Below are 20,210 nucleotides of genomic sequence, written 5' to 3' on the forward strand. Positions count from 1 at the left end.
TTCCACATTTAGGAACATGTGCTGTGGCCCTGAACCTGCCGCCTCAGCAGCAGTTGATGAATTCGTGGCGTGTTTGGAGCATGCCCGGCGTGTTGTTGTGCGTGTTGTTGTGCGTGTCCTGCACCTGCTGCCATGGAGCCCTGCTCGTGGGACACCGGGGGGGGGGGGGGGGGCGAATCCTCTTTGGAATCAGGTGCATTTGTGGGAATCGTGTGTTTTTTGGATCAAAGAAAGGTTTGTGTGCTTTGTTGTTTTCGGTGGGAGGAGTTTGACCTTTGACCTAAACCACCATCTTTTCTGAAACCCAATGACCTCCTTAAGTGGAATTAAACAATGTTTCTTGTTGACATGTTGGACTTCATCTCTTCGGTTGATAAGTAGTTTCTCAGTCGTCTGACCCGTTGACCCCCCCCCCCCCCCCCCCCCGGCGTCTCACCATGAAGCCGGGGGCGCACAGGCAGGCCCCCGTCACGCCGTCGCAGTCGGCCCCGTTGGTGCAGGCGCACGGCGCCCTGCAGCCCTCGCCGTAGTAGCCCGCCGGGCAGGTCTCGTTGCAGTAGAGCCCCGCCCACCCCGCCGCGCAGGTGCACTCGCCCGACAGAGGGTGGCAGCTGGGGGGGAGGAGTCAAGAGACGAGAGGTCAGGCGTGTCGTAACGCGTCATGTTATCGTTCTCATCGCCACATTTTAATCTGCGTGTAGAGCGACGGGCGCCGCGGGTACCTGAGCGTGTTGGCGGCCTTGCAGGGGCAGTACTTGTCGCAGACGAGCCCGTAGAGGCCCGCGGGGCAGAAGCGGTCCCGGCAGCTGGGCCCCTTGAAGCCCTCGGGGCAGAGGCAGGCCCCGTTGATGTGGTAGCACTTGGCCCCGTTCTGACAGTCGCACTTGTGGGCGCACTGCGGCCCGTAAGTGCCGACCGGGCATTCGTCCCGGCACCTGGGGGGGGGGTACAAATCTGTGTTTAGTCCCTTTAAAGGAACCCTCTCAGGTCAGAGTGAAGCAGCAGAGGAGCTCGGACCAAATAACACCCGACGTCCGTGAAGTGGCAGCAACGTTCATCTCAAACGGGCAATTTTTCCATTCTTCCATGGCGAGGATCAGCGGGCTCTGAGCGGACGTCCCGACCGGGCCCACGGAGCGCCATTGAACAAGAAGCTGGGCTTCCGTTGTTGAAGCGCGAGTGGAAAACCATTTGGAAGTAGACAAATCGCTCAATTAAAACGTCCCAGTGAGGATTTCTGCTTTGTGTCACGTCTAAATCATGCCGACGTCCTGAGGACTCTTATCTCGGCTAATTCCATTAGGACGAAGACGTGGGGGGGATGGGGGGGGGGGCTCGATCCAGGAATTATTCCATGTAGGATAATTCACCTGTCTGGGGCCCAAATGAATGGTGGTAATTTGGCTCAATTGAGAGTGAGGATGGAGGGATTGGAGAGACGAGAGAGATGGGGGGGCAATAAAAGAGTTAATATAAAGGACAAAACTATTTCAAATGGCTCTTGGTCAGGAAAAGTACATAATGGCCCCGAATGAGCATTGGAAGGTGGGGAGGGAGGAGCGTTGACACATAGCACCGCCCACATAGTCTCCATCTTCTGTACGAGGTGCACAGCCACTTTATTATTATTATTTATGGGCTTATTTCACCTTTGGTATTATTGGTTGTTTTGCGAGGCGGATAAAAACAGAGCATTTCAGTAATCTCCGATCCAATGAGACACGAGTTCACGTACTCCGTCACCCAGCAGATCGCTAGCAAGCTAGCTAGCTCTACCTCGTGAGCCACCACACAAAGTCACAGTGGAAAGCACTAAAGGCCGATGTAGCGTACCTCTCTCCGACGTAGCCGGCGGTACACTGGCACTGACCGCTGATGTGGTCGCACAGACCGCCGTTACGACACGTGCACTCCTCAGAGCAGTTGATGCCAAACGATCCGAATGAGCACGGCTGTGCACACACGGGACCCTGGAGGAGGAGGAGGAGGAGACGAAGGGAGGAGATGTTAAGAGATGTTAACTTAAGTAAACTGCAGTAGACTCAAGCAAGAAGTCTTAAATAGTTATGATTGAGATCATGTCAAACAATGGGATCAAATGAGAGGTAGACGTGGGGTTTTCAATGCTATGGGAACATAACATGAAGGTCTCAGCTCAACCCCAACTTGTGCAAGAGTAGATGTTAAAGCTCCACGATGTTCCTAAACAGGCTTCCAGGGGGATAAAGGTCAAGCATTTGGACACGTCCTGCTAGCTGAACTGGGGTGCACATGCACTCTAGCTGGTTGGCTCGCGGACTCGTACCACCCAGCCGGCGGGACAGGAGCACCGTCCGGTGACGTGGTGGCACTCTCCTCCGTTCTGACACGGGCATCGCTGCTCACACAGGGCGCCGTGTTTACCGGCGGGACAGGGCTCCTCACAGCTGGAGAAGACACAACAAGCAGGTGTTTGTGAGAAGGCCCGGGCGGCTACCCAGCGGTGGGGTCTTAAAGCTGCGTCCTCTGCAGTGACCAGCAGGCGGCGACTCCTCTGCTCCCATAGACGTCTATGAGGAAATGACTCTACTTCTCTGTAGTGACCAGCAGGGGGCGACTCCTCTGCTCCCATAGACGTCTATGAGGAAATGACTCTACTTCTCTGTAGTGACCAGCAGGGGGCGACTCCTCTGCTCCCATAGACGTCTATGAGGAAATTACTCTACTTCTCTGTAGTGACCAGCAGGGGGCGACTCCTCTGCTCCCATAGACGTCTATGAGGAAATGACTCTACTTCTCTGTAGTGACCAGCAGGGGGCGACTCCTCTGCTCCCATAGACGTCTATGAGGAAATGACTCTACTTCTCTGTAGTGACCAGCAGGGGGCGACTCCTCTGCTCCCATAGACGTCTATGAGGAAATGACTCTACTTCTCTGTAGTGACCAGCAGGGGGCGACTCCTCTGCTCCCATAGACGTCTATGAGGAAATGACTCTACTTCTCTGTAGTGACCAGCAGGGGGCGACTCCTCTGCTCCCATAGACGTCTATGAGGAAATGACTCTACTTCTCTGTAGTGACCAGCAGGGGGCGACTCCTCTGCTCCCATAGACGTCTATGAGGAAATGACTCTACTTCTCTCTTGATTTATTCCCTCAGTAAACAGTGTAAACATGAGTTTATGGTCTCAGTCTCTAGTTTCAAGTCATCAATGATGTTCATTTAGTAAATTCTGGTCCATTTAGAGTGAAACAGACCATAAAACAGGGGGTGCTTTAGGGCGGGGCTCAGTGTGATTGACAGAGACGTATACGTACCCTGTGATGGACAGTAGAGAAAACGCAGCTTTAAGACCGGTACAACGAAATCCAAAATCAAACCCAGAAGGAGTGTGTGTGGGTGTTCAACTCGTGGCCCCCCCCCGCTGCACTCACAAGGCCCCGGTGTAGCCGGGCGCACACAGGCACTCGCCGGTCCGATGCTGGCAGGTGGCGCCGTTGAGGCACTGGCACTCCAGCAGGCAGTCCTTGCCGTAGAGGTGGGGGTCGCAGGGCTCCTCGCAGCGCCAGCCCTGGAAGCCGTCGGTGCACACGCAGGCCCCGGTGATGGGGTTGCACTTGGCCCCGTTACGGCACTGACAGCGGTTGCTGCAGTGGGGCCCCCAGAAGTCGCTCTCGCAGCCTGGACAGAGAGGAGGGGGGTGGGGGGGGGTCAACATGTGATTTAAAACTGTGTGGTTATCGATATTCACGTACGACGCCTGAGGGTGATTCATGGTGCTGAAGTGGGGAGTGTTTATCAGAGAGGGCGGAGGTGAGGTGGAGCCGGTCTGCAGGAGGACGTTTTGGTCGTCTCGGCGTCACCACCGTGTTCTTTGTGAAACCAGTGAACAGAAGTGACCGTTGTAATGGTCAAATATGTCATAACATCTCCTGAAGAAAGGAGAGCGAGGAGGCTCGTCTTCATCTTCAGCTTTCACTCTTTGTAAGGGTCCTGAGCGGGTTCAATACCTAGTTTCATATGTTTAATACCTGCCATCTATCTGGTCTGGTGATGAGGATTGGGCATTGGGCATTCATCAATACTCAGATAAACCTCGAAACGAATTATTCTCTTCTCCCCAACTAGTTTTATTGAGATATTCCACAACATCACACAAGGACTGAGAAGGACGAAAAGACGGCACACACGTCTCTGTTAGAGACCTGTCAATCAGCGCGTAGCCCCGCCCTAAAGCATCCTCTGCTTCACGGCCTGTTTGACGTTCCGGTTGCTCCCTTTATATTATAACGCAAATATAAAGCTAAAGTTACTTTATTTTTAATTACACAGGTTGCTTAAGTTAAAGAAATTACAGTATTCACCGAAGTCCAAAAAGGTTTAAAAAGTCAGTGGAAGCAGCAGAGAAAGAAGAACTTTGTTTGGTCTTTGTTTGACATGAACAGCTGCAGTCAACAGTCCATAAAGCCTCCATGAACCCTGGAGGAGAGTCTGGGAGAACTGGGAGGGCAGCAGATATCTGCAAAGCGTCACCTGTGACATCAGCAAACAAAGATGTTTACCCGCACAGCTGGTCTGACAGCTCTTCAGCGCCGAGTCAAGTCTACTGCCGGCATGAGGCGCTTTTAAAATGAAAGAACCCACCAACAGCAGGATGGAGTCGAGGGAGGAGGCTTTAAGGTCTGAGGTGAAATCCTCTCCCTGATGTGAAAGAACTAAACACACTGAGCTCAAAGTAATCAATAACTACACTGGGCCATGATGAAATATGAAAATGTGCAATCCCAACAAAAAATACATACATACATACATGTATTCATATTTACTACATCATCAAACGTGCATTTTATATACTTTATTGTATATCTCATTCAATTTGAACCATATATTTGAACTCTATTTTATGTCTAAGATTCTCATTTTGCTCTTACTTGTGTGACCTATTAAAATAAAATGCGTATTAATGAGCATTAACATAGGCCACAATATCAGAAATAATACTTTTATTAATTTATGTCTCAATTTAAAATAAAAGGATCAATGCTCACAGCAAAGTGTCAAAGTGGTGTGTATTTCTTTCTGTGCTACACAGTGTGAAAAGTCCTTTGAGTCTGTGACCTTCACATCCGACCTCCATCACCGCTCTACGTCACCTGAGCAGCGGGGCTGTAAGTCCCAACCAAGTACAAAAGAAGAGACGTGTTGAGGTCTCGTCTGCGGTCGACGATGCTCACGGAGGAACCACGTCCTCCAAAAGGGAAGCGAAGCACCCGGAGCGCCAGCAGCTCTCAAACAATCCAAACAGTTCAAAGGAAACATGTAAAAACACACTGACCGGGTATCAGGGTGTTAAATGTTTCATCAGCGCTGCAGGGGACGGAGCTCAGACAAAGCTTCTTCTTCATGCACCCTCCTCCTCCTCGTGTCCATCGCTCACAGGGGGGGGTTCCCCTTTAGTTCCCTTCACCAGTGAGGCAGCGCGTCAACTCGGTTATTCAGCAGCAACGAGTCCGAATCAAGCGGCTAATGACTGATGAGGAGCAGCCTGCTGTGACCCGGGACAAGGACTGTCTCTAGGTCTGTCCAACCCGCCATGGAATGTCTCTAGGACTGTCCAACCCTCCAAGGAATGTCTCTAGAACTGTCCAACCCTCCAAGGAATGTCTCTAGGTCTGTCCAACCCTCCAAGGAATGTCTCTAGAACTGTCCAACCCGCCATGGAATGTCTCTAGGTCTGTCCAACCCGCCATGGAATGTCTCTAGAACTGTCCAACCCGCCAAGGAATGTCTCTAGAACTGTCCAACCCGCCATGGAATGTCTCTAGAACTGTCCAACCCGCCAAGGAATGTCTCTAGGTCTGTCCAACCCTCCAAGGAATGTCTCTAGGTCTGTCCAACCCGCCAACGAATGTCTCCTGTGCCAATGGTGGGTTTCGGGACAGAGGATGTTGGACTGTAAAGCCCTCTGAGGCAAATTTGTAATTTGCGATTTTGGGCTATATAAAATAAAATGATTCGAATTGAATTGAAATTGAACCAAGGAATGTCTCTAGGTCTGTCCAACCTTCCATGGAATGTCTCTAGGACTGTCCAACCCTCCAAGGAATGTCTCTAGGTCTGTCCAACCCTCCAAGGAATGTCTCTAGAACTGTCCAACCCTCCAAGGAATGTCTCTAGGTCTGTCCAACCCGCCATGGAATGTCTCTAGAACTGTCCAACCCGCCAAGGAATGTCTCTAGAACTGTCCAACCCGCCATGGAATGTCTCTAGAACTGTCCAACCCGCCATGGAATGTCTCTAGAACTGTCCAACCCGCCAAGGAATGTCTCTAGGTCTGTCCAACCCGCCATGGAATGTCTCTAGAACTGTCCAACCCGCCAAGGAATGTCTCTAGAACTGTCCAACCCGCCAAGGAATGTCTCTAGGTCTGTCCAACCCTCCAAGGAATGTCTCTAGGTCTGTCCAACCTTCCAAGAAATGTCTCTAGGTCTGTCCAACCCTCCAAGGAATGTCTCTAGAACTGTCCAACCCTCCAACGAATGTCTCTAAAACTGTCCAACCCTCCAACGAATGTCTCTAGGTCTGTCCAACCCTCCAACAAATGTCTCTAGGTCTGTCCAACCTTCCAAAAAATGTCTCTAGAACTGTCCAACCCTCCAACGAATGTCTCTAAAACTGTCCAACCCGCCAACAAATGTCTCTAGGTCTGTCCACGCCGTGAGATAACAGCGAGTTTTTCTCTCACACACACTGTGATATGAAGCTTAGTGGAGCTCCTGATCTCCGCTCCGTGGCCTCTTCGTCATCTCTCTCTCTGTCCACACGCTGGAGGACCTCTCGCGGCCGTCTCACTGCTGGGACGGACTCCGCGCAGGGGAAACAGGACGGGACCATATCACCTTCCAGTCTTACTTCTGGTTGCATAAAAGTAAAATCACTAAGCCAGAAACCGAGATGGTTGCGACTGAGATGCTGAACTGGAGGCTCGTTAACAGCCGACAAACGCGTGACGTCACCGTGACTTCGTCCACTTCTTCTACAGTCCATGAAATCAAAACACAACAGGGAGACACGAACCGGTTTGTGTGTTTGAACAGAGGAACAAAGCAAAAGCCAATGAGCTTGCAAGTCATTGCACACGCACACACACACACACTCACATACACACACAGCCTTGAGTGTAATTCATTCATTTTTTATTCAATGGCATCTTTGTCAGTAACTTATGGAACGGGAATAGAGAAGCAATCTGCAGGATGCTTGTTTTTCACGACACCTTCGGTGATAAACAGTCGCTGCTTTGTGTTTACCGCCGGCGCTGCCTAAATACATCTATTATTAAATACTACCCGCTTGTATGCATTCCAAACAAATTGCTATTGTTGTTTCCGTGCGACGGAGGAGAGGAGCTGCAAGCAGAGTAAGGGCCTGAATAAAGTAGGAAAAGTGTTTTATGATATAAAGAGGAAGTGCAAATGACTACTTTAAATCACAGCAGAACGCTTTCCAACCGAAACGTCCTACGGGCTCATTGAGAAGGTCGACGGCCGGCACGAAGCCCACCGGACGCAGAGATAAAACACAAACAACAGCAAACTGACTGCGCTTGACGACAATGCATTTGTATTTCTGCAGCAGCCGGTTGCCCGGCAACGCAGCGCTTCGGTTAAAAACACACACCAACGACTACGCTACACTTTACCAAAGCAGCAGTAGCAAGCCACTAAACTCAGTGTGTGTGTGTGTGTGTGTGTGTGTGTGTGTGTGTGTTGACCTGGTCACTGGATAACTGTGTCAAGTTAATCAGGAGACGGCCGACACACATACGAACACTCGTGTTTAATTCACAGACATTGATTTCCTATTTTCAATTAATAATTGTAATTAGTGGCAGCGTGGTTGAGGCCGCGTGGGAGGCGGGTCGATGGGGGCGGGGGGCGTTGGGGGCGGGGGGGGGGGGGCATGGAGGACAGGCCAGATGGATGACACAATTTAGCGGCGCGGGGATGGCGTCAGCGTGCCGCGGCGTCCTCTCGTCCTCCCATCGATGCTCCGAGGAGCCGCCGTCTCTCTGCTGGCGTCGTGCTCTGACCGCCGCCATTAGCGGCCATCATCAGCTCGCTGCAGAACCTTTCCCTCGATCGCTAATGTTTGTTAGTTTTTGGTTGTCGGATTCGTCCTGTCGGCTAATTGCGTTTTAATGGTCTCCCTTTCTGCGAAGGGTGGGGGGGGGGGGGGCGTGCATCCTGAGGTCAGGTCTAACGGCCCCCAGCAGGTGGCCGTCCTCCCACCGACCCGCTGATGAATGTGAGGAGGTGAGAGCTCATGAAGCCACGCGTTCCGGGGGTCAGACGTCAATCATCCAGCTAGCCGATTACTGCGCGGGGGTCGCCCCCCCGCCCCCCCCGCCCGAACGTCTTCAACCAAGCAGAAGACGCCATCAGCGGCTACACGGAGCGGATGTTATGTCCCATCATGAACACATTGATCATTTTAACCTGGAGAATATTCACTATCTTCTCTCCTCTTCACTCTGTTTTGGTCTCCACCATCCTGAGAGGGACATAAATGTCCCTCTGGCTGCTGAAGACTCTACGCTGGATACGGAGTGTACGCGGTAGTAGAATTCCCTGCTGTGTCTTTGGTTCCTTTCACAGGAAAAACATTAGTGAGCAGCTTTAAAGCTCCAATGTGACGTCCTCCCTGCAGCTGGTTGTGTGTCGGTTGTTCACTTTCTCCTTCCCGTCCTTCTGCAGCCGGCGGGCCGACCTTCCCTCTTCTTCTGCGCCACCAGCCCCTTTGAGAGAGGTCAAGAAGTGTTGAAGTGCTAAATGGCTGAGCGGGATGGGGGGGGGGGGGGGGGCAGACTCGAGGAGATGCTTCTTCCTCTGAGCAGATGTGAAGGAGGCCGATGAATAATTCTCGGTCACTTTCAAAGTCAAAGCCGAGTCGGCCTTGAAGAAGGAATCCGTGAGATAAACAAGTTAGTTTGGAAATGCCATGTGCAGGGGGGGGGGGGGGGGGTCCCTATCTGTTCACAATCACACTTTCTTCTTCTTCTCCTTCTTCTTCATTCACATCTACTGTAAACCTTCCTCATCGCTAGGTAACGCTGGTTCCACCAAAGAGGAAGAGCTGTGTGTGTGTGTGTGTGTGAGTGTGTGTGTGTGTGTGTGAGTGTGAGTGTGAGTGTGTGTGTGTGTGTGTGTGAGTGTGTGTGTGTGTGTGTGTGTGTGTGTGAGTGTGAGTGTGAGTGTGAGTGTGTGTGTGTGTGTGTGTGTGTGTGTGTGTGTGTGTGTGTGAGTGTGTGAAGAAAATGCTGAAGGATCATTTTGCTTCTGCTTTCACAACGAGACGGAACTGCATCGCTTCATAACTTCATCGCTTCATAACTTCATAGCTTCATAACTTCATAGCTTCATAACTTGATAGCTTCATAGCTTCATCGCTTCATAACTTTATCGCTTCATAGCTTCATCGCTTCATAACTTCATCGCTTCATAGCTTCATCGCTTCATAACTTCATCGCTTCATAACTTCATCGCTTCATAGCTTCATTGCTTCATAACTTCATAACTTCATAGCTTCATTGCTTCATAACTTCATCGCTTCATAGCATCATCGCTTCATAACTTCATAGCATCATCGCTTCATAGCTTCATAACTTCATCGCTTCATAGCATAATCGCTTCATAACTTCATAACTTCATAGCATCATCGCTTCATAGCATCATCGCTTCATAACTTCATAACTTCATAACTTCATAGCTTCATAACTTCATAACTTCATCGCTTCATAGCTTCATAACTTCATCGCTTCATAGCATCATTGCTTCATAACTTCATCGCTTCATAGCATAATCGCTTCATAACTTCATAACTTCATAGCATCATCGCTTCATAGCATCATCGCTTCATAACTTCATAACTTCATCGCTTCATAGCTTCATAACTTCATCGCTTCATAGCATCATTGCTTCATAACTTCATAACTTCATCGCTTCATAGCTTCATAACTTCATCGCTTCATAACTTCATAGCTTCATAACTTCATAGCTTCATAACTTCATAGCATCATCGCTTCATAACTTCATCGCTTCATAGCTTCATAGCTTCATAACTTCATAGCATCATCGCTTCATAACTTCATAACTTCATAGCATCATCGCTTCATCGCTTCATAACTTCATCGCTTCATAGCATCATCGCTTCATAACTTCATAACTTCATAGCATCATCGCTTCATAGCTTCATAACTTCATAGCATCATCGCTTCATCGCTTCATAACTTCATCGCTTCATAGCATCATCGCTTCATAACTTCATAACTTCATAGCATCATCGCTTCATAGCTTCATAACTTCATAGCATCATCGCTTCATAGCTTCATAACTTCATAGCATCATCGCTTCATAGCATCATCGCTTCATAGCTTCATAACTTCATCGCTTCATAGCTTCATAGCTTCATAGCTTCATAGCTTCACGGCACCAGACGCTCACATGACCAGTCGGCCCTCGGGAGAGTCGTGGCAAAATTGGATTAAAACGCGGGGGGGCCTGTTGATGCTGCTGCAGTCGTTAATTGGACTTGGCAGCTGGGGAAGTCCCCTCGTCAGCGTTGTGCGCAGGGTGTGTGTGTGTGTGCGTGTGTGTGTGTGTGTGTGTGTGCGTGCGTGTGTGTGTGCGTGTGTTTGCACACGGGTACCTGTATATCCCCGAGATGCACATAGTGCTGCCCCCCCCCCCCCCAATATACGACCGGCCTCAGTCGTACCTGCAAAGCTGTCGGCTGAGGACAGACTCACTTCGTCATTAGAAAATAATTTTTAAAAACCTGAGTGGGGGGTTCAGAGGTGGACGCAGCTCGAGAGGACGGGGGCTGGCTAATGGCCGTTGACCCCCCCCCCTCCAACGCGGTGCAACAGGTATTAGCTGCCTAATGAACTGATGGAGCTGCGGGGGTTCGGAGTCATCTATCGGTGGGTTCAGGGGCACAGGACACTTTTAAAAGACACCATTACATCCGAGACGGATCATCAGATTACAAATCAGATCCCTCGGTCTCCTCTTAGTTCTCCTTAAGGTCTTTACAAGGTTCCACCTGAAGGAAACGGACCAATCAGAGCGGAGGACTGCCTCCCCCGCTCATCAGCTAAATCCACAACTCATTACCGACGGTTTTTAGAACTTCTGGGGTGACCTTCCCCGTCCCGCTCAGGACCACCGCTATGATATGGGTGAGACTTAGTTTTTAGGTCTCAAACTGTTCTTCTAATATTTCTGCTAACAAGATATTTCTACAGCTTCTGCATAATTTCGTGCAGAGAGAAAAACATCCACATTAATAAAGTACACTGATACAAATGAATTAATTATTAGTCTGAAGCAATCAACGTTGATCAAATTATTCACTTCCCAAATTGCCAAAGTAGCAACTTCAATGAAGAACCTCTGCCATCTTTAAACGGCATCTTTGCAATGTTCCCTCTCTTCATCTTCTCCTCATAATCTCCCTCATCATAATCACCATCCTCGCATGATGATTTCCATCATCACTTCTCCTTATCTACCACCTTTTTTCTCCTTCATTTGCTTTTCTTTTGAGGCCCTTTTCTGCATCTCGTCTTCTCGCCTCCCTCAAGTCGCCTCTTCTGTCCCAGCTATTATAAACTGCATGAGGACAAAGGACGCCACGGCCTCCTCTTCTCCGAGAGCCACTCGTATTCTACATGCGGGAGATGTTTCTTCTGCCACGTATGTGGGCTTCAAGAAGGCAACAGGACCTGTGCACCGTAACCATGGAGAGAGATTTGATATTTCTTCACCAGAAACTCCTTGTGAATTACTGAGACACTAAATGGAGTCCATTACTAAATTGTGCAGGAAATGTGGAAAGTGGCTGGATTGGGTTCTCTATGTAAAGGCAGAGCTCAGTGTCTCACTAGAGAAGAACCGGAGAGGAGAAGCAGAACCGGTGCAGATCACTTCTTCTGTTTTAGAACCTAAAAGAATCTGTGCATTGAGTTATATTTCACCTGTGTGTCAGACAGACCTGATGTCTCCTGAACTCTCACTTAGACAGACGCAGAACACGAGATGTACACTGGAACGGATCTTCTCCAGAACACGAGATGTACACTGGAACGGATCTTCTCCAGAACACGAGCACATTGTGTGTGACGGCGTGAGGCTGATACATAAACGAAGCCCTCATCCCAACAAAAACCTCCGTCTCAAGAGACGTCTCACTGTGTTCACTGACCTGCTGCTTTAGTGATATATTTGTTTGTTGTTACTGATCGTGTTTAATTATATTAACCTGGAATCAGGAATCAGCTCTCTGGTTCACTTTGCTACGTTTACATCCAGGTGGAAACTAAACCGTTGCTGAATGTGCACAGAAAGGCAAATAAATACAGGAAAAAAGAGAAGGAAATAACTCGTAGGGGAGGTGAACTTCTCAGAGTGAACTCGACATCCTGAAGTGGAGGTAAATGAACCTACAGTCCCCCAGCAATAAAAGACAGGTAAACAATGAGGGGGGGGGGGGGACACCAATAACAAAGACAAACTGAAAAGGCTGTGTGACTCATTAAACACCAGCAGCCCTTAAATCCCTTCTAACTCCCCCCACACACACACACACACACGCACACACATACACAGAGACGCACACACACACACACACACACACACACACGCGCACGCGCGCACACACACACACACACACACACACACACACACACACACACACACACACACACACACACACACACACACACACACCTGTGGTTCAATCTCACCTGGTCTGTGTGAGAGTCTAAAGAGTCTAAAGAGTCTAATGAATCTAATGAGTCTAATGAGTCTAAAGAGTCTAAAGAGTCTAATGAATCTAATGAGTCTAAAGAGTCTAAAGAGTCTAATGAATCTAATGAGTCTAAAGAGTCTAATGAGTCTAAAGAGTCTAAAGAGTCTAATGAGTCTAATGAGTCTAAAGAGTCTAAAGAGTCTAATGAGTCTAAAGAGTCTAATGAGTCTAATGAGTCTAAAGAGTCTAAAGAGTCTAATGAGTCTAATGAGTCTAATGAGTCTAAAGAGTCTAATGAGTCTAATGAGTCTAAAGAGTCTAAAGAGTCTAATGAGTCTAAAGAGTCTAATGAGTCTAATGAATCTAATGAGTCTAAAGAGTCTAAAGAGTCTAATGAATCTAATGAGTCTAAAGAGTCTAATGAGTCTAAAGAGTCTAAAGAGTCTAATGAGTCTAAAGAGTCTAAAGAGTCTAAAGAGTCTAATGAGTCTAAAGAGTCTAAAGAGTCAAACAAATCCGACAAATCCGGCTCGGCGTCCTGTCTGGATGACTTTGCTGTCGTGAGGGACGAGGGACGAGAGGCTCGTGTCTTTTTTTTATATCGATTCGTCTTGCACCCCCCGCCGGCCGTAGTGCGTTTGACACCACAGGTCTGAAGAGTTTATTTAAAAGGGACCAAGTGACATTTATGTGCACATAAATGTCACTTTTAATGGAATCAGATTAGAGCTTCAGCTGATTTGCATCCGTGGTCCATTGTCGTACGTTGTGCGTTTACATTTTAAAGGGAGCAATCAGCACGATATGTGACACTCAGCCACCATGACCAAGAGGTTCCTCTATCTCAGCTTTTACTTGCTTCTGCTTCCCATCATCTCAGGAATATTTCAGAAATCTCCATTGATACCAACAAAAAGACGCCGTTATTTTTTCATAGCAAATTTGGTCTTCTTCAAACACAGTGATTGACAGGTCTCTACCAGGGGCGTGTACAGCGTCTCTGCGTCGCTTCCTGTTCACCGCTCACAAAAACAACAACATGACGCCAGATCGTAATCCAACATGTGGAATCGCAGAATTTGAGGCCGCAAAACGTGGATCCACAAACATGATTCTTTGCCATTTCGGCGAGGACAGTGAACTCACCGCTGGAGCAGTCCAGTCCTCCCCAGCCGGGCTCGCACTGGCACGTATCAGGAGAGACGCAGCGTCCGTGGTCGCACTCTTCAGTGCACAGCGCTGAGGAGGAAGAGCAGCACAATCAAAACCAGCAGCTTCTCATGGACGTCTATGGGAGCAGAGGAGTCGCCCCCTGCTGGTCACTACAGAGAAGTACAGTAATTCCCTCATAGACGTCTATGGGAGCAGAGGAGTCGCCCCCTGCTGGTCACTACAGAGAAGTACAGTAATTTCCTCATAGACGTCTATGGGAGCAGAGGAGTCGCCCCCTGCTGGTCACTACACCGTATTGTGCGCCTCCCTTTTAAGATGCGGAGGTCGCCATCCGGTTAACATTGTGCTTCCTGTATTTTCCTCAATAGACGGGAGGTTTATCTCAATCAATCTTTTGGCGTCCAGAGTAATGAAGGTATAAAAAGGCCTTCACTCAGGAGGAAGTGTCCCTTTACGAGCACATCTCGGGCCGGGCAGTGGAAATGTTTCAGTTGGCTGCGGCCTGACAATAAGATCCATCAATGAGGCGGATATTAACGAGTGGAACGCGCTGAGCGCTGCTGAATATTTATGCGATCCGCGTCGACCGGAAGAAATCAGCTGAGATTCTGCGAGCCGGCCTCCCCGACACATTTATCTGCTTTCCACCGCCGACGGTTCACCGGGGAGAAGAGAGGAAGGGATGAAGATGATGATGATGATCAGGTGATGACATGCGCGGGACGCGCCAGCTGTGGCTGTGAGAGTGTTAAAAGAAGTCTGAGCCCAATGCATGCTGGGATCTGAACCCATCAGCCTGAAAGCCGTGTTTGTTTAATGAAAACAACAGATGACAAACAGCTTTATTTTCCTCTCTGCAAAAAAGCAAAGGCTGAACTTTGTCTGACATCATCATCAACAACATACGGGAGGATCGCTGCAGGAATACTGCCTTCTACGTCAGGTGGGGGCCGAGCCGGGGGGCTTCAGCTCGGCGCCGCAGAGGGGTCCTACTTCCTAAATGTATCGCGGCACGTCTTAACGTCTTACAGCTTTCTTTGTGCGTCGGGACGAAACTTCTTGCAGCCACGTGCACACTGGGTAAAGAGGGGGGGGGGGGGGTGCAGGTTGGGTTTTGTGTTTTCTTCATTGGTTTCTTATATTATTCACTCTGGTGTTGTTTGGCCACATTGTTTTGAGGCTGAAGTTCAAATTCAATTTCAATTTTTCAGTATAACAGTTATTTAGTAATATTTATTATTTATGTTTACAATAATGTCTTCATCACTCTTCTTCCCAGCTTTACCGTCGCTGTTATTTCTGTTTAATTAAAGTCAAATTCCTTTGGTGTTGTGTTTGTTGTGTGTTTGTGGTCAATGAAGGAGATTCTGATGATGTTTTTTATATTTCCTGAGCCGACGGCATTTGTCGCACTTTTAAATATCTAAGTTACTAATTAAAGAGAAGAACATTTGATTTTTGTCGTTGTGAGACGTGATCAGAAATGACACAGACATCGATTTCCTATTTGCTGAGGGGAGGGGGGGGGTCAAAGGTCACGGCAACCGAACCTCAAAACAAGCACTCAGGATCCAGAGAACAGAAGGGAGGACAGAGAGGACAGCAGTCGGTCCCGGGGGGGTAAAAGGGGACAAAGGGGGACACCGAGGGAGGAATCGTCCTGACAAGAGATGAGAAAAGGCCTCAGGGACGGAAGACAGAGATCAACAGGAAATGGAAAACATCCAGGACGAGGAAAGCCCCACACACACACACACACACACACACACACACACACACACACACACAGACACACACACACACACTGTCATTATTTCAGTCTGTATATCACACAACAAAAGGCCTGTTAGGGTCGGTCAACCAGGCCGGCGTCTGGTTAGCATGGATGAATTAGGGCGCGAGGTTGTGTGTGTGTGTGTGCGTGTGTGCGTGTGTGTGTGTGTGTGTGTGTGCGGTAGAGCGAGCCACACAATAGAGTGGATGGTTATTTGTTCCCCCGGGGGGGGGTCTAATGAAGTTGTTTACCAGCAGACGTTGAGTAGAGACACACAAGGCCTCCTCGAGGAGCCCGTTCACCTCCTCGGCGGCCATAGAAGTTACCATGTAGGGCGGATAATTGAGTCCTCTTTGGACGGACAAGATGAGGACGGGGACATTTTGCTCCGGGCTGCAACGATGATGTTTGGTAGTCGACTAGAAAAATGTAGTTTTTCTCATAAAGGGTCGTACTTCTCTGTCATAAGAAAAGCAGCTGCGTGGGGGTTGATCACGCCGCGCAGCCAACACGCTTACGCCACGCCTGACCCGCTGGACGCTGAGTAGGGACGAGGACGGAGGTTTGTGTGTCTTTTACTACTAACTACTGATGGAGGGAGAATAGAAAAGCACTCGCTCATCGCTGCACCATCGGTTTTGTTTCTTATTGACACTGAAATTGGTCTTTTTCCTTTTTATTTCATTATTATTCTCGTCTGCATGGGGAGTTTTTCTTCTCGGCGGCCATTACAGCATGATGCTCATTTGGTGAATTAGAGTCAAACAGACCATAAAGCAGGGGAGGCCTTGGGGCGGGGCTACACGCTGATTGACAGGTGTCTAGCAGAGAGTCTCTACGTCCCCCTCGGTCCTCATATGGTCACTATGTCATGGAGAAAAAACATTTATTCGTATTGATCTATTTTTAAAAAGCGCTTGGTCAGCGCAACACAGAACAATACTTCTGACCTTTAGATGTTGTGATTAAGGGATTTAAAAGAGTATCAATGAGTCCAGAGTATATAAACAAAACTCGCCAACATCTTAAATCCACAGTTCCAACAGCCTGAGCTGCTCCAGATGTGTGACGAGATGAATAGAAAAGTGGCGGAACCAGAAGACACGTCCTTCTCTAACAATTAAGCGCAGCAGCTGACGGCTTGTTTACAGGTAAACACAGAGGCTGAACATCTGCCACCTGTCTGCTGCGCCACCAGTGAGACGAGTCACAAACGTCCCCCTCCCAGCTCCTCCGACTCTGAGCAGAACCGGATCGATAGACGAGACAAGCCGGGGAGCCGTGTGTGTCGGGTGGGACGTTTTACGGTAACGACGCAGACGTCGTGTGTTCTGGCGTTAGTGGAAAGAACATCGTTGGCTCTGTTTCACTCACATCGGACACGACGTGCACACACAGCAAACACAGCAGACCTCCACGGACCTCGCTGGCGCTGTTGGGTTACGCCGTGCGGATGGAACCATTCGTCCTTTGGCACAAAGTGCCCATCAAATGCTGATGATTCAACCTGAATTGGTACTTTGTCGGGCGGACGGTTTACATCTTATTAGAGCCAAATAAGAACAACAACAACAACAACAACCCTGTACTGCTGTGATGCTGCTGCTCCTCCTCGTCTCCTTTTACAAATTATTATTCTTTTGGTTCAGTTTAGTTTATTTAATTTACTTTAATTTAATTTAATACTTTAATATTTTTATCTTATTATAGTGTATATAATGTGTATATAATGTGTATCTTTTTATTCTATTTTCTTCCCTGTACATGCTGCTGTGACACCAAAATTCCCCTCTTGAGGGATCAATAAAGTATCAGTCTGTCTATCTGTCTATTAAAAGGCGACATCATTAGAACCGGACACCTGACGCAGGTGTTGGTTTGCTGTTAGCTGCAGCTTCATTCATAACGCTGATGCTAACATCAATAATTTAATGCATCATTGAATGTTTACGATATATTAATACTGGACAGATTTCACTTGTCCCGGACTCTTCTGATCCAAACATTAAAGAAAAGTCCAAGACTCTAAACGTAACGACGTGATTTCAAACCCAACTAAACATTTGCCGTTGGTCCGTACACGTTTTCGCTGCAGCGGGAGAAAGATCGGAGAACGAGTGACCTTCTGACCTCCCGACGGGCAGCAGACAGCCGGTGGAGGCGAAGTTACACAACTTACGGACACAAAGGTTCCCGCTCTCATAGAAGCCGGGGCAGCACTGGGAGCGCCGCCGGTACATCGTCCTCACCCCCCTCCGGTACGCCGTCTTGTAGCTGATCCTGAACACAACACGCACAGACACACACAGACACACACACACAAGGTACATTTATCTGATTGTCATGGCTTTCTTTTCATTCAAATAAAGGGTTGTGGTGCTGCTTTACCCGGACGCTTCTGAAACACGAGAGACGCTTAAATGTTCGATGTGTCCGCTGGACACAAACGAACCCGTCATCAACCTGTGGAGAGAACTCCACGTGTCCTGGGATCAGCGTGCTAATCGGCTAACCGCGGCGCCCTGTCTCGCATTACCACTCGTGACCTGTGGAGGCGCTAGTGAGTTTGTCTGATTCACTCAAAGTATTGTTTGTGTTTTCCTTTGTACCTTGGGTTAGCGTCTCCGTTAGCCCACCGCGACCACCCCGGTTTGGGGGGGTTTTCACTGCCAGGTATCAAGATGCTACAGCTAACCGCTAACTGGGACCACGCAAAGAGACTTTGAACGAGCTGTTTATTAGATTCACGGGCTGGAGAAGTCGTTTCTAGTGATGTAAACGCGTTTCAGTCTTTAGAACGAGCCATCGTGGTCCAGAGAGGTCTAAAGGTCGCCGATCTCTATCTGACCTGAAGGTTCGATTCACGTAAGATAATGATGCTCATGTTGTTGCAACACAAACACACACACACACACACACACACACACACATCAGGACAGGATGATTCCTCACACAGACGGTCGGTACGGTATTTATTTATTCACCACCGACTCAAAGAAGATGCTGATACGCTCAGCGGCTGTGGCTATCGCCGCTCAGCGGCTGTGGCTATCACCGCTCGCCAATGGGAGTTTTTCTGATGGGATCATTTGCACGGGAAGGCAAACGGTCCCTCATCAGACGTCCCGCTGCCTCTCCCCTCGTTTGAGTGAGCGATGGGTGTGACGCCTCTCCGCTGACCTACCAACCTGTGCCGGGTGCATTTGAACCAGTTGAGGATGTCGGTGCAGCGGGTGTAGTAGACCTGGTCGAACGGGTGAGCGTAGGACTCCTGCACCGTCACGGCGTAGCTGCGCGGGGAGGGAGGACACGGGGACAGATTAGTCACTCGGAAAGGGACACGGAACACACACAGGTCATTGTGGAGCAGCAGGACACGACGAGTTATCGATCGGGGGACAGGACGCGTCCTCGTGGAGCGACGCTTCATTGGGTTCTTTCTAAAAGACACAAACGTTCAGGACTTTACAGAATCCCGACGGGACAAAAAAGCTTCTTTTTTTTAATATATTTCCGAGCGTTGTGATTTGCAGGAAGCGAGGAAGCCGCCGGGGGAAGCGTTCATTCCTCAGCGGCGATCACACGGGGGGGGGGGGGGTTATTGATCGAGTTGCTGCCATCAGAAATGACACCGGGCTTTGACTCAGTGCAGCGCTGAGTGCTGAGACCACTCAAGCAGTCACATTATCATCGCTGTGGATTTACGGCCCCCCAGGAGTGAACTCCTCTCCCCCTATTTGATTATTGCCTCAGCCTCTTGATTCTTGATTTGTGGCAGCGTGGGGGGAGGTAGGGGGGGGGGGGGCTTCTGACAGCCGTTATTTCACTTTGGGAATTGGTGGGAGGGGCTGAATGCGTGGGGGGGGGGGTTACTCACCTCTCCCAGTGGCTGCACACGTTGGGGTCGTCTGGGTTGAGGGCCGAGGCCAGACAGACGAAGCCCAGCAGGCTGAGCCCCAGCAGGGCTCGGGGGGAGGCCCCGCCGGCCCCCATCGCCCCCATCGCCCCCATCGCCCCCCTGCCTCCGTCCTGCGGAAGAGGAGATGCGATCCTGTTGAATCAATCAAACGGGTGAACTTTGAGCAGGACGTCAAGCAGGTGAACGCGGCGCGTTCCTCACCGACTGCGACCAGCTGTTCACACCTTGTACCTGCGATCCGCGTAGACCCCCCCCCACCCCCCCAGCCGGAACGAGACCCCTGTCACAATAATGAGTTTTCTTTTTCCTCCTTGTGATCACGGCTGGGGTCCTGTCGATCGGACGGGGGTCAACCCACCGTGGAATGCGTACAGGCCGAACTGTTCATGAAGATCGATGCAATAAAATAATAAAATAAAACAAGCTGCTGATGCAACAGCTGGATCTGCGCTACAAATATGGACCCCAGATGTGTGAGAGGAAGGAGGGTGCTGTAATCTTCTGCTGGGGGGGGGGGGGGTTACAATGAAAGCGGATCTCACCGGTAGTTTATGCA

At 49.4% G+C, this 20,210-nt stretch overlaps 1 protein-coding gene across 3 annotated transcripts in view; it reads right to left on the bottom strand.

Moving 5' to 3' along the window:
* Positions 1-19,832, bottom strand: part of LOC120808531 (multiple epidermal growth factor-like domains protein 11) — a 42,931-nt gene extending 23,099 nt beyond the window's left edge. For all 3 annotated transcript variants that reach the window (XM_078085892.1, XM_078085891.1, XM_078085890.1), the window contains exons 1-9: positions 19,613-19,832; positions 18,924-19,025; positions 17,915-18,015; positions 13,935-14,027; positions 3,413-3,659; positions 2,306-2,426; positions 1,834-1,970; positions 723-935; positions 437-611 (exon numbers count right to left, since the gene is read on the bottom strand). In XM_078085892.1, coding sequence (XP_077942018.1) covers positions 437-611; positions 723-935; positions 1,834-1,970; positions 2,306-2,426; positions 3,413-3,659; positions 13,935-14,027; positions 17,915-18,015; positions 18,924-19,025; positions 19,613-19,746 — 1,323 coding nt within the window. In that variant the 5' untranslated portion in view covers positions 19,747-19,832. The remainder of the gene's footprint in view (positions 1-436; positions 612-722; positions 936-1,833; positions 1,971-2,305; positions 2,427-3,412; positions 3,660-13,934; positions 14,028-17,914; positions 18,016-18,923; positions 19,026-19,612) is intronic.
* Positions 19,833-20,210: the final 378 nt, after the last annotated feature.

This window comes from Gasterosteus aculeatus, chromosome 12, assembly GCF_964276395.1.
Source record: "Gasterosteus aculeatus chromosome 12, fGasAcu3.hap1.1, whole genome shotgun sequence".
NCBI classification, from domain to species: domain Eukaryota; kingdom Metazoa; phylum Chordata; class Actinopteri; order Perciformes; family Gasterosteidae; genus Gasterosteus; species Gasterosteus aculeatus.